Here is a 13,412-nt window from a genome sequence, read left to right on the forward strand (position 1 = left end):
TGGGACTTCGGTATGGCTTGGTTGCTAACGAATGTTTGCTGAGTCGTGAATTCTTTCACATCTTTACTTGTGTTTAGGTAGATAGAGAGGTTCTTGCTTCAGATCGCTTGTACACTCTGGCTGGTGTGCGCCTCTAAATGCCATTGCTGGCTCTGTGCCGTGGGGAACTAACGGGACAAAGAAGTGCCTCGATCCTTTGGCTTCCGCCTTGGGAGAGGCACCTCTCGCATTCTAGGCTATGACCCCCCTACAAGGGGTCGGGGGGGGCAAAACCAGCTCAGGCCCCTTCCCCATCGGCACATCACAGGTCGCTCACACCAGAGCTGTGATGCAGCAGGCCCGATTGCAAGTAAGTTGCAGAAACCAGAAGTCCCCCTGAGTCTGTTAATGACCACTACCCATGGTGACTGAGGGGAACCTCCACATTCAGATGCACTAATCCTCTTATTCCCAGAGCCAGGAGGCAAAATCAGGTGAAGGCCTCAGCCTCCTGTGCCCTGTTGTTAGCCATCCAGATGAACTGGTTGGCCACTGTGTGAGACAGGATGCTGAACTAGATGGACTATTGGTGTGATCCAATAGGGCTCTTCTTATGTTCTTAATTCAGTTAATGATATACTTTTACTGGTGAAAAGGTGTGTTCAAGCTTTAAATTGGAAAAGCATCTTTTCTGTTTGGCTGAGAGGAGGGTGAGAGAGGTGGTAAAGTCAACTGTTTATTTCAAAATCTGAGCAGGTACTAGTCTTTTGATTTGGAATCAAAGTGGAAGAAATTTTATTTGAGGTCACTCGGTTTTAAAAGGAAACATGCTTCTAACATTGATGATAAAATGAAGACAAGCATTATGTAGTTGGATTCTGGCACTCTCCTAGATCCAGTGAATTTGTATTAGACTTTGGGCCAGAACATATACAATGCTCTTGATCCCTTAACCATAATTGGGAGCAGGTTCTGAAATCGCAAGCTTTCATCTTCGCCGTCTTGGTTGTGAATTTTTCTTACCATTTCCCAAATTAAGAACACTGGTATCAGCACACAATTCTGCTATCAAATCCTGGTTAAAAGCAAACCTTATTAGCACTAACTACGATTAAGGCCAATTGACATAAGCCTTATTAAGAGTAGTTAACAGTAAAGGATACTGGAAGCAGAGGGGGTTGCTGTGCAATTCTTAACTGTCACTAAGGAATCACAAGCTTTGTATCAACTGGCCTCACGTTAGTGAGAGAATTGCAATCTCATCTCCTACCTTAGGTTGTTGTTGTTTTTTCCAGCTTGCAGTGATAGAAAGGTTGTCCATATGTCCATCTTTTACTGCCTCAAAAAAAAAAAAGAGAGATTTAAAAGGGATTACTCTCTGATACGTATACATGTTTCTTCTAAAAAAAACCTTAAACGGCTATTATGTATTGATATATGGATAACAAAGTCAGCTACCTCCCATAAGACAGGAGTGACCCTTGCACTTTGGGGTGGGGGGGGAGTAGGAGGATGCTGGGCAGCTGCACCTCAGCAGGCAGCTCTCCAGTGAGGGCACTGATCTGTGGCTAAGGGATCTCAGAGGTGGACTGGCGCAGGAATTATGGCTTCCTTTGGTGTGGTGTCGAACAAGCTAGGCTGTGGCATTTAGGCATTGTGGTAGGGAAAACAGTACAGGGTTATGCAGAGGTGGGATCTCCGCAGAATGGTACAAATGAAGAAAGTAAAAAAAACCCCAGAACACATCCAAATCTTCTGAACACTTTTGTTGGTATGTTTTTCTAATGGCTTTGCTTTTGAAAACAGTGTTTTCATAATGACTTTATACATTATCTGAAGCTACAGTTAGGGACAATGGTTCCCCAACCGTGTCTTGGGGTTTTGTATCCAAACTCCTCTCTGGTGGTTACCAGGGATCCCTGTGCTGCTGTTGAAGCATACAAGTGCCATGGATTTGGCTTCTGGCTGGGATTTCTGCATCCAGCAAGTTCTGTGACTAGTTTTAACCCTCTTAGTTCAGCTGCTAGGCTATGTAGTACTCTGAGTAGAAGCTTGTTGAAAGTTTTTTCAGTATAACATCCCTGAAACTGAAATTTTCAAAACTGCCCTATTAACATATGGGCCCATACTATTTTCATTCTTTAAGGGTTCAAATATTAACTAGTCTTAGCTTTCAGATGCTGATTTTCTGCTGTTGGCATCTCTGATTCATTTTTCAACACTACAGCTGCAACATGACAGTGTCTCAGTCAGGGTCTCTGTTTTTAAAATGTCCTGTGCTAGCTATTCACCTGAGTTTAACTACTTCTGAAAAATACAGAACAAAGCAGGGCAGTGGTACCCTTAAGATCAACAAAGTTTTATTCAGGGTATAAGTTTTCTTGTGCAGTAAGGGTCTGATCATCTCCCAGATATTTTAATGAATGCAATTTTCTTTATCCTCTGAATATACTTGTGCCTGGAAGATGGGCCAGCCAGAAGGTAAGGGAAAGAAGGGTGATACAGACACATTGGACTGGGGACATTCAGGTCATAACTTTAATTGATTACAGGTTTCATAGGCAAGGCATGGGCTGAAGACAATGGGTGCAGCTGACAGACTAACTATTGGCAACAAACCCCCCTGCTGAGGATAACTAAAGAAAGAGAGCTAGTTTTAGGGCCAAAAAAGTGGAAGAAGCTGCTGTTTCTGCCCGTTTGCAACCTTTTGATTGTATGGTCAAACATGCCAGCCTTGCAGGTGGGTGTCATTCTCCTAGCCTGCCACAGCCCCTTAAGGGGATCTCCATTTTAGCGTTATGCAGGACCCCAACTCCTGCGTAACTGTGTTCCCCAGCCAGTGCCCTAAACACCAGCAAGCAGTTATGAGAGTTGTTCTCATTTAACAGCACAATCACACAGATATAGAACAGACTTATTTTTGCTATGAGGAAAGTGAAAATGCTGAAGCCTATGAGTCAACCAGGAAGTCTGGGCAAAATTCCATTCCAGCCCTGTTAACTGGATCCGCCTCTTTTAAAAATTCCTGCACAGACCAAATTGGAGTGGTTCACACTCTGGCCTGCCCGACCCTCGCCTGCTCCTTGCCATGTCTGATCAAAAAGGGGCAGTGCTTTAGGAAGGAACACCAGACCCCATGTGTATGTGAGTGGATGCTGGGAATAGCTCAGAGTCCTCCTGCTTCCCTACCCCCAACTGTCTGAGCATGATGGGAACTCCTTCCTGATGGGAGCTGAATTTCTGTAACTTGAGCCTGTTAGATTAATCTTAAATTTAGCATTTCATGGAAATAACAGTACTTAGCAGAAATAACAAGTAGATCTAGAAAAGTGTGAACTATGGAGCGCCTTGCAGTTTTTTCATTGTATAGCAATGGCATGCTGCTGGTATACCATATATTCCTGTTATTGTGGACTGATGGATGCTAAGTTAGTTAGTGTCTTTTACTCTAATAGCCACCTGTGGCCCCCATCTGTGGATAGCTAATTTTTTCACAGGAAAATCTTAAATCAAAAAAGAAATCCTTCGAGGGTCCCCCCCAAAAGTAAAACTTACATCAGACAGGTTGTTGGCTGTGCAGCCTGGAGCTCTGTGCTGGGTCCAGCAGCAATTGTGCTAAATGGTGTAAGAGTAAGTTTAGTAATTCCATCTGTTGGAAATTACTATTGGCTTTTTGGCTCAGACATTTTCAGTAGGCACTTGACATTGCATGTTTGATTTGCAGAATTTTTGGAGCACTATCTTGTAGATATTAGTGATATGTTGAAGTTCACTGAGGACAAGAAATGGGTACTTTACATAAAAGATATATTTATATTATATTTGTGTACATCACTCTATGATACTAGAGACCATTTTGAACACTTTGATGGCTGAGGCACATTATCCAGCCCTTCCTCCCCTTGAGGTAAAAATATAGTAATATATTAAATAAATGACATCTTGTTTCTTTTAACAGTAAAAAATTTATACTGCCTAAAGGAGGTTGTCTTATTGTGCCTAAATGTGGGAATGGTGCTGCTCACCATTCTGTTTTTGTTCACATCACTCATCTAGAATTAGTTGAGCTTAGGAGAAATGGCTGAGCTATGTTTTTCACACAGGCTAGAGTCCAGTGGCACCTTTAAGACCAACAAAGGTTGATCGGATGGAATACCGATAGAGTTCTATCAGGTGTTTGAGAACCAAATAATATTGCCATTGAAGATGACGATACAGAACATCACTGAAAAGAAAAAAATCCCCGACTCATGGAAAGAGGCCTTAATTACTCTAATCCCTAAACAGGAAACAAATTCAACAGAAATAAGAAATTACAGACCCATCTCCCTGCTTAACGCAGATTATAAAATTTACGTCCCAATATTAGTGAATAGATTAAAGAAAGTGTTACGACAAATGATACATCAAGACCGAGCAGGGTTTTTACCCCAAAGACAATTGAGGAACAATGTTAGAATTATTTTAAATACCCTTGAATTCTATGAAGCCCATCCTGAAAAGCAGATGGCCCTTCTGTTTTTAGACGCGGAGAAAGCATTTGATAACGTGAGCTGGGAGTTTATATTAAGACAATTAGACCATTGGGGATGTGGGGAAACATTCTATTTGATGGTTAAAACAAAATGCTAAAGTAGTATTTAATGGTGATTCAACACAAAGCTTTCCAATACAGAAAGGAACGAAGCAAGGCTGTCCACTCTCCCCACTATTATTTATCTTTGCAGTAGAAACCCTCAATAACATTGTGAGGGAAGAGTGTTTAATTAAGGGCCTAAACATAAAAGGTGAACAATTTAAGCCACAGGCATATGCTGACGATCTCGTTTTTATTCTAGAGGAACAATTAAGCTCAATAGACCAGCTTCTTTATATCCTACAACAATATGGCTATGTAGCAGGCCTTAAAATAAATTTCAAAAAATCCAAAATACTTAACTAAAAATTGTACAAAGTGAATTGAAAAACAACTACAAGAAAGGTCAGGATTTGAGGTGTTTAAAAGAGTTAAATATTTAGCGGTTACACTGACAAACAAATGTAGTTCGTTATATGACGATAATTATAAGAAAACTTATAAGAACTTATAAGAAAGATGTAGATATTTGGAAAAGGGTTGCAGCTATCGCTGTTGAGTAGAATTGCAACAATTAAAATTAGTATTCTTACGTGGCTTATTTTCGTCTTCCAAACTCTCCCAATCCTTAAAAACCAGAAATTTTTAGAGAACTTGAGAAAATTGTTACATGTTTTATATGGCAATCTAAAAAGCCTAGAATTAAGCTTAAGGAAATAAAAAGGAGGGTTTGGACTGTCAGATTGGTACTTATATTACAAAACCATAGCGATGGTATGGATAAAAGAATGGGTGATCTTAACTAATGTAAGACTTCTGAAATTGCATGCGGTGGCATGCCTTAATTGGATATAGTAAGGAAAGGAAATATTTTGAACAATACTTTATACGAGGTCCGCTTTTAAAAATTTGGAATGAAGTCAAACATTATCACTACCTTAAAATCCCAAGATGGGTATCACCTGTAGAGGCTTTTGTAAAACCCACATTATATACTAACGATCTGGCAAGAGGACACTGACACAGAAACACTGTAAAAGTGAAGAAAAATCGTCCTGGGAGCCTTAAAATCTTTTTTATTAAATATTTCCGTATAGTCCTGAATATTTCCACATTTTTGGGGGATCCAGTTACAGGAATCCCAAAAAATCCCAAATACCTTCGGGACACCTGAATATATCTGAAAAGTACCATCAGTATTTTTCATCTGTATATTCAGACCGGAAATAGACAAATGCACATCCGTAGTGGCATCCGTTCCCTGAAAAATAAATCAAATTTTTATGAGCCAAACAAGTCAAATAAATTATAATTATATTAAATAAATTATAATTATATCTGCAAATCTCCACATGAAGTAGAATCAGTAATATTCAGTATTATTTTGACATTATACCATATGTATTTTGAATTTGAGTAATAATAATAATTAATATGGTCTGCCATTTGTATACAGGGAATATCTTCCAGTGTATACAGGGAATATCTTCCAGGGTTTGATTAAAGCTTTCATCAAAGCATTAATTTGATGAAAATAATGTGTGAAATGGCGTGCCTTTTCAACAAAATTCAGAGAAGCAATTTTGATTTTTAGTTCAAATGATTGCAAAGCCAATTCTTCAAATTCATATTCTTATAAGTAATTTGTCAGCATTTGTCTACTAGCCACAAATTTATAAAATACAGAAAGATTTCATTGTGTAGATTTGATGCTAATACCAATTATAATATTACTGTTTACTCAGATCATTTTTTTCAAAAACCTTCCGATCTGTGATCAGCAGGTTCAAATAGACCTGTAGGTGTGGCATGAGGAAATATTGGGATTGTAGCAGATGGATGTGTTTAGCGTGTATCTGATTTTTAAAAAACCAACTACTATAAACATGGAATTATTTCATTTCAACAACTGCACTTTCAAGAGCACAACTAAGTCAGATTTTTTTTTTGTAAAGGATAATTTTTATATCTCAATCCCAAGAAATTCAAATATATAATTTTCTAAGAGAACAAAGAAGCTTCTTTGTGTGTAATGCAGCTTTAAAATGCACACTTCATTATATTTCTTTTTCAAAAGTATATATTTATATTTTTGGGGTTTTATATAAATATTGATACTATAATTAAAATGCTGCCAGGGATCAATAACTGCCCGGCAAAAAAAAAACAAAAAAAACCCTGATTTGAGTTCCTGGAATAATAGTGGGAAAATATGATAAGTAGTTGTCAATATTAAAGCAGGCTGAAGGAAGAAGGCTTCAGGCCTTGTGGTAGGTAGAATGAAACAGCAGATTTGAGTATCTACAATCCTTTCCAGTATTACATTTTCAGTAAAATAAAATTACTTGTATATGAAAACATAGCCTTTCCCAGCTCTCTTTTTTTTCCTGATCAGCTGATGAAGAGACTAGCAGCTCGCTGCTTTGCTGGCTTGTTAATTTTATCCCCACTAACTGTGATTTCCGATAGCCGGCCTGCTGATAGTGGTAAGGTAAATATCCTTTTTCATTGCCGTCTTGAAGATTCAGTAGAGCTACATCACAGGCATGTGTAGGTGTGTTACACATCAAAAGCAGGGGTGTGCTCTGTGTTTTCTGTGTACAAATGAGTGCTTAAGGAGAGCAATAACATTAACTGTTGACAGCCTTGCATGCTGTATTTATTATTAGCATTTCTAGCATCCAAGATTTGCAGATCAGTTTCCTTTTCTTAATCTTCGCTAGCTGCTGTGGTGTATCGTGGGTGTCCTCCTTTAGCCAAATGAATATTAATGAATTTGTGTGCAGATATTTTTTGTTGTTGTTGCTTTCCTTTCTTCCTCCTTAACTCATCAGAGATCTCCAGCTCCTTCATAGTGGTTATCTGAATGCTGTGGAAAGCATGATGGAAATTGTCTTTTGATTATTAAGGCCTGGGTTTCAGGCTCTCCCCTCAGGATTGCATGTTCATGTTTGTTCTGTGGATTTGCACATCGGAGGATGAATAGGAAACAGATTCAGAAATCTCCCTGGCGTTTTTAACATTCCAGCCTGTTTCGTGTGGTGCAGCAGGTTTTATGCACAAAAACGTTTTGCGAGAGACATACCCAAGTAAAAGAAATTATGTCTGGGATGTAATCACTCTTTGTATATTGATTGTTACACTCACATGATCATAAATATTAGCCATGTTTGGTGCTGTGGAAAAATGAAGGTAATTGCCTTATGATTAGAGCTCTTTCAGCTCTGAGAAAGGATTGATTAGCATTTGCATGTATTCTAGGCAGTACAGAGAAGCAAAAGGGACAATATCAACATTTATGTTTTGAGAAAGCATTCATCATAAGTGCTGATGTGATTTATTTTAAAGATCAGAGTATTTTATCTCATATCTTTTCAGTGTTAAATTTTATGAAAGACTGAACTGTCTTGTATATCTGGTTGTTTTCTTCTGTTTTAAAAACCAAAGAAAGTTCAGCTTCTCTGACTGTCACATGGATTTCTTAGATAGAGTGTGAACAGATTTCCTTTAAACCAGGTTTGTTTTTGTAGCAGATTTCACTCTCAGTGCATAGTGCTGTTGGCTGTGGTTAAAAGCATACATTTGCAGGTAAATTTTAAATGATATTTGTTGCCTGATTGTGTTTGAATTGTTCTGTTTTTCCCATCCCATAATACCAATATTCTTTACTGCATAACAATGTATTGTCCACCTTTTCTGCATTTTCAGTAATTGTTGTTATAAATGGTGAAAATTATGTGTTGTCTTGGAAAAGATGGTTTGTAATTTTGGAAATTCTATTGGAAAACTCTTATGCAAAATATCTGGCCTGTTAACTCTTTTGAGGTTATATTTGTGGGGAAATGGTGTGTGTGTATGTGTCTGTACACACACTGGAGGGTTCATGGCTTTTGAAGGGGGCATTTGCCTCATAATGATTGCCTTGTCTGTGGACATGCATTAAAATTGATATATAAATGTAGCTGTTAAAATACCATATTGACTGTGTTTTGGGTGTGGATGTTCATTGCTTCAGCATTTAAGGCCTTTTGGGGTGTGGCCTTTCCGCTTTATCAGCTACAATTAAATTTCTAAGGACAATACCTACTATGGCACTTTAAATTTAGTCCTACTGATTGTCCCTGATTTAAGATTTGTTTTGGTCAACTTGCACTTATAAATTAAGTTCTTGCTGCAAGGTTATTTGTACCTTGTGGAGTTACTAATTTATACCTTTTGTTGGTGTCTTTTGATTTTTCAAATATTTTCTGCTTCCATGATTATTAGGCAATTGAAGACGGCAATTTGGAAGAAATGGAAGAGGAAGTGCGGCTTAAAAAGCGAAAAAGGAGAAGAAATGTGGACAAAGATTCAGGCAAAGAAGATGGAGAGAAGGCAAAAAAGAGGCGAGGAAGACCTCCAGCAGAGAAATTGTCTCCCAATCCTCCTAAGCTGACAAAACAGATGAATGCCATTATTGATACTGTGATCAATTATAAAGACAGGTGAGCTTACATTTACCTTGATCAGCTTGCTCTCTCTCTCTCTTGCTCTCTCGCTTAAAGACTATATATTAATCTTCTAAAAATCGTTTGGAGAACTGGACGTACCTTATATGTGATCCTACAAATTTCTTGCATATATAACTCTTACATTCATTAGCATCCACTGACAATTTTATCTTTCAAGACTTAAAGTGAAAGAATGCAAGCATATAAACAAACACAGATAAATGTGGTTGTTTTGGGGTTCTCTTAATTCCACCTTCCACTTGTTGATATTTGTGAATGCAAAACAGCTGTGCATTCAATGATCATAGTTACCCTCTGAGCCATGTAAATAATATATATGCTTATGAACACATTTGCAGAGGGTTGCTTATAAGTATGACACTCCTTTTTTTTTTTTCAGAAGGCATGGTAAAAGCTGTGGCATCCTACTGGCTCCTGCACCAAATATTATAGCAAGTGAGGTCATGTTAAGTGGTGATAAAATGATAGTTGGATGCTAGAAGTACTGCTTCATATTCACAGCATCTATGGATACTTCATTATTTTGAATATGCAGTTGGTGAAAGTTAAGGCTGTTCAACCACCTGCTGATTTGGCTTTGTGTCCTACTTGTTGCTTGCAAAGAGAGACCTGATTTTTTAACAATTGATTATTTAGTTCATTGATCTGTTTGTGGGTGTTCGACAGGTTATTTCACTGTGTTCTTTACTAAGCATGCAGTATTGTGCAATTGGGTTTTTGCACATGCATATTCTCACACAGCGCCATTGAGTTCTACCACCACCACCCATCCTTGCTTCATAATTGTTCTGTTCAAAACAGCAGGCAATTGGTGAAATAGAGAATTAGATCACTCACAAATTGTATAAATCAGTCATCAATAAATGCTGTGTTTCAATAAAATCCTGGCCTTTGTTGCTCATCTAAGTAGTCCTCAGTGACTCTAGTGGTTGCCAGTCAGTTTGAATCGGCAGCATATTTGTGCATGTGTAGTTTTGGGAAAGGCCAGTGCAAAGTAGCTGAGTCGGGGCTCACAGTTGCTCATAATCAGCAGGTGCTCACAGCTGCTCATCATGAACTGAACAGTCTGAGTGATCAGCTCATGTGTGATTGCCACCTTTGAATAAGGTAAGTTCAATAGTCAAATGTGCTTATGGCAAAATTTGTATCATCCCTAGGTACAATCATTAGGATTGCAATCTTGAGAGGTTTTAAACTTTTTTAAAAAAAAGACACATTGACAGGATGCAAGACTGCTGCGATTTCCTAATTACTTTTATTTCATTTAGTTGATTTCAGAAAACAAAATCTAGGCTTTATGTGGAAATCCGAAGGAAAGTTGCACCCTTCTAAGTTCACTGATGTCAATGGAACCAGAAGGGTGTAACTGCTAGTTTTGTAGTCACCTCTCAGGCAAAGGTACATCATAACTTTGTTAAAATGATGGGATATTTTGGCTAACATAGCTCACTTGAAAGTCATTCTTCCATAGTTCTAAGAGCAGTTTGGTAGTCATGTTCCATAGCATTTAGTAAAAGGAGCAGTTTCAAATATTCTTCAAATATGAATTTATTATTTTGGTGACACAAATGTGTTACCTTGTCTAGCCTTATTCCCCGTACTTTTTTTTGTTTACCCAGTGCAGAGAACAGTAATGGTATGCTTATGGTACATGAAGTTATCTCCCTTTAAACCAATGCACATTCACATTTTATTTCTGTGGGATGGATCCTAGGCCAGTATGAGTTGAAAGACCCCATGGAAGAAGACCTGTCCCTCCCCTTCCTTTAGCAGATGCCCCCCAGATTTTCTGCTGAGGGTGATGGGACCCTCATAAAATGTATGGTAGCAAAAGGAGCTACACTGTGGTGTAGCTGGGGATGATCTTGTCTGATTCCCTCCTCTTACTGTAGACCACTATGAAGACAGATCCAATTAGTCAGCCGTGTTGGTCTGAAGCAGTACAACAAATTTAGAGTCCAATGGCACCTTTAAGACCAACAAAGGTTTATTCAAGGTATAAGCTTTTATGGGCACACACACTTTATCAATTATGTTAGAATGGCAAAGGCTCTCTGTCCTCAAGAAAAGGTTTGCCCCCAGTACTTGCGAAAGAGAACTGTCACTATCCAGTGGAGGTTGTAAGTCATTGATGATGCGTTGAAATGTTTTGAGCTGGGAGCTGTATGTGACCACTAGTGGTGTTCTATTATTGTCTCTTTTGGGCCTGTCTTCTAATAGGTTTTCTCTGGGTATCATTCTGGCTTTGTTAATCTGTTTCCTGACTTCATCAGGTGAATACTTTAGTTCCAAAAAGGTGTGTTGTAGATCCCTCAGGTGTGAATCTCTGTCTGTAGGATTGGATCAGATGCAGCTGTAGCATAGACCCTGGCTGTAAGCAATGGATTGTTTGGTATGTTTAGGATGGTAGCTGGAGGCATATGTTTAGCATGGTAGCTGGAGGCATGTAGGTATGTTTGTCGATCAGTAGGTTTCCAGTATAAGGTGGTATCTGTGTGTTCATTGTGTACTTTTTTCAGTAGTGTCCAGAAAATTTCTTTCTTTCATGGATTGGTTAATTGTCAGGTTGATGTTGGGGTGAAAATTGTTGAAAGCCTGGTGGAATGTGTCCAGGGTTTCTTTACCATGTGTCCAGACAATAAAAATGTCATCAATGTAACGGAAATATTACAGAGGTATGAGTGGGTGGGAGTTTAGGAAGCCCACTATGTCACACTGCATTGTTTATATAGGTCCACTAACCTTCAGCAGCCAATTTTTGAGGTGCACAGAGAGCTGTTGGTGGAAGGAGAAGTTGGGGAAGGATCAACTTCTGCAAGCTCTTTCTGCTTGTGTTAACTGTAGGATCCCACCATATGTAATCAGGAAGAGACACATTTTGGTCTAGGAATAAAAGACATGTGTTCACATGACAAGAATCCCAACTTCTCCTACATAGGTTTTGTACACAATTTTGTAACATTTGTAACATATGATGCCCTGTGAATCCTTTAGACTGTTAGATTTCCTGAAGGTGTGCTAGCTTTTCATTATACATACGATCTGTTTTCCTTTTACCATTACATCATCCAGTTTTGTCTAGAGAAAATAGGTGATTCCAAAGTTGGGAATATTAACAGTTCAGTATTCAAAATCCTTTCTAGGAAATGTTAAGCAGTCTACAATACTTGTATGTATTTGCATACAATCTAAAAGTGTAAGAATATAAAACTTGGATCATACATTCTTACAAATTTAGACTCTATGAAGATGCAAAATAATTTTATTTATTTATTTACTTTATGTTCTGCCTTCCTTGTCCTAACAGTTCAGTATTCAAAATCCTTTCTAGGAAATGTTAAGCAGTCTACAATACTTGTATGTATTTGCATACACTCTAAAAGTGTAAGGATATAAAACTTGGATCATACATTCTTACAAATTTAGACTCTGTGAAGATGCAAAATAATTTTATTTATTTATTTACTTTATGTTCTGCCTTCCTTGTCCAAACTCAAAGTGGATTAAAAATTTTTAAAACGCAATAGGAACAGTATAACACATATAATAAACAATTCTATAATAAATATAATATAATAAATAATAAATATAATATAATAAACAATGCTGGATCCCTTCTAGTCCAGCTTCTGACCTGGTCACGGGACAGAGACAGCCCTGGTCGCCCTCACGGATGACCTCCAGAGGCATCTGGATCGGGGCGGGATGGCGGTGCTGCTGTTGTTTGATCTGTTGGCGGTGTTCGACATGGTCGATCATCAGCTGCTCGCCCGCCGCCTCCCCAACATGGGGATTTGGGAGCTGGCCCTGCAATGGCTTGTCTCCTTTCTCCAGGGTTGGGGACAAAGGATGACACTTGGGGAGACGCTGTCCCGAAGGCATCCACTAGACTGTGGAGTGCCGCAAGAGGCAGTGCTCTCCCCAATGCTATTTAACATCTACATGCGCCCCCTTGCCCAGATTGCCTGGATGCATGGGCTTGGGTGTCACCAATATGCAGATGACACCCAGCTCTATCTGTTGTTGGGTGGTCAGTCTGGCTCTACCCTGGATGACCTGGACCGGGCGTTGTAGGATGTGGCGGGATGGCTTAGGCTGAGCCGACTGAAATTGAATCCGACAAAGACGGAGGTCCTGTGCCTGAATCGGAGTGGCTCGGGGTTAGGGGCCCCACTTCTGGCCTTCGGTGGGGCACCATTGGTGCCAGCGCCAAGGGTCAGGAGTTTGGGAGTGCTCCTGGATGCTTCCCTGACAATGGAGGCCCAGGTAGCAGCCACTGCCAAGACAGCCTTTTACCATCTTTGGCTGATAAGGCAGTTGGTCCCCTTCCTCAAACGCAATGATCT

At 39.1% G+C, this 13,412-nt stretch overlaps 1 protein-coding gene across 3 annotated transcripts in view; it reads left to right on the plus strand.

Moving 5' to 3' along the window:
- SMARCA2 (SWI/SNF related, matrix associated, actin dependent regulator of chromatin, subfamily a, member 2) overlaps positions 1 to 13,412 on the plus strand; it is a 146,537-nt gene that overhangs the window by 108,905 nt on the left and 24,220 nt on the right. For all 3 annotated transcript variants that reach the window (XM_015426051.1, XM_015426045.1, XM_015426057.1), the window contains one exon: positions 8,822 to 9,039. In XM_015426051.1, coding sequence (XP_015281537.1) covers positions 8,822 to 9,039 — 218 coding nt within the window. The remainder of the gene's footprint in view (positions 1 to 8,821; positions 9,040 to 13,412) is intronic.

Source organism: Gekko japonicus, unplaced genomic scaffold (assembly GCF_001447785.1).
Source record: "Gekko japonicus isolate JY-2015 unplaced genomic scaffold, Gekko_japonicus_V1.1 scaffold31, whole genome shotgun sequence".
NCBI lineage: Eukaryota > Metazoa > Chordata > Lepidosauria > Squamata > Gekkonidae > Gekko > Gekko japonicus.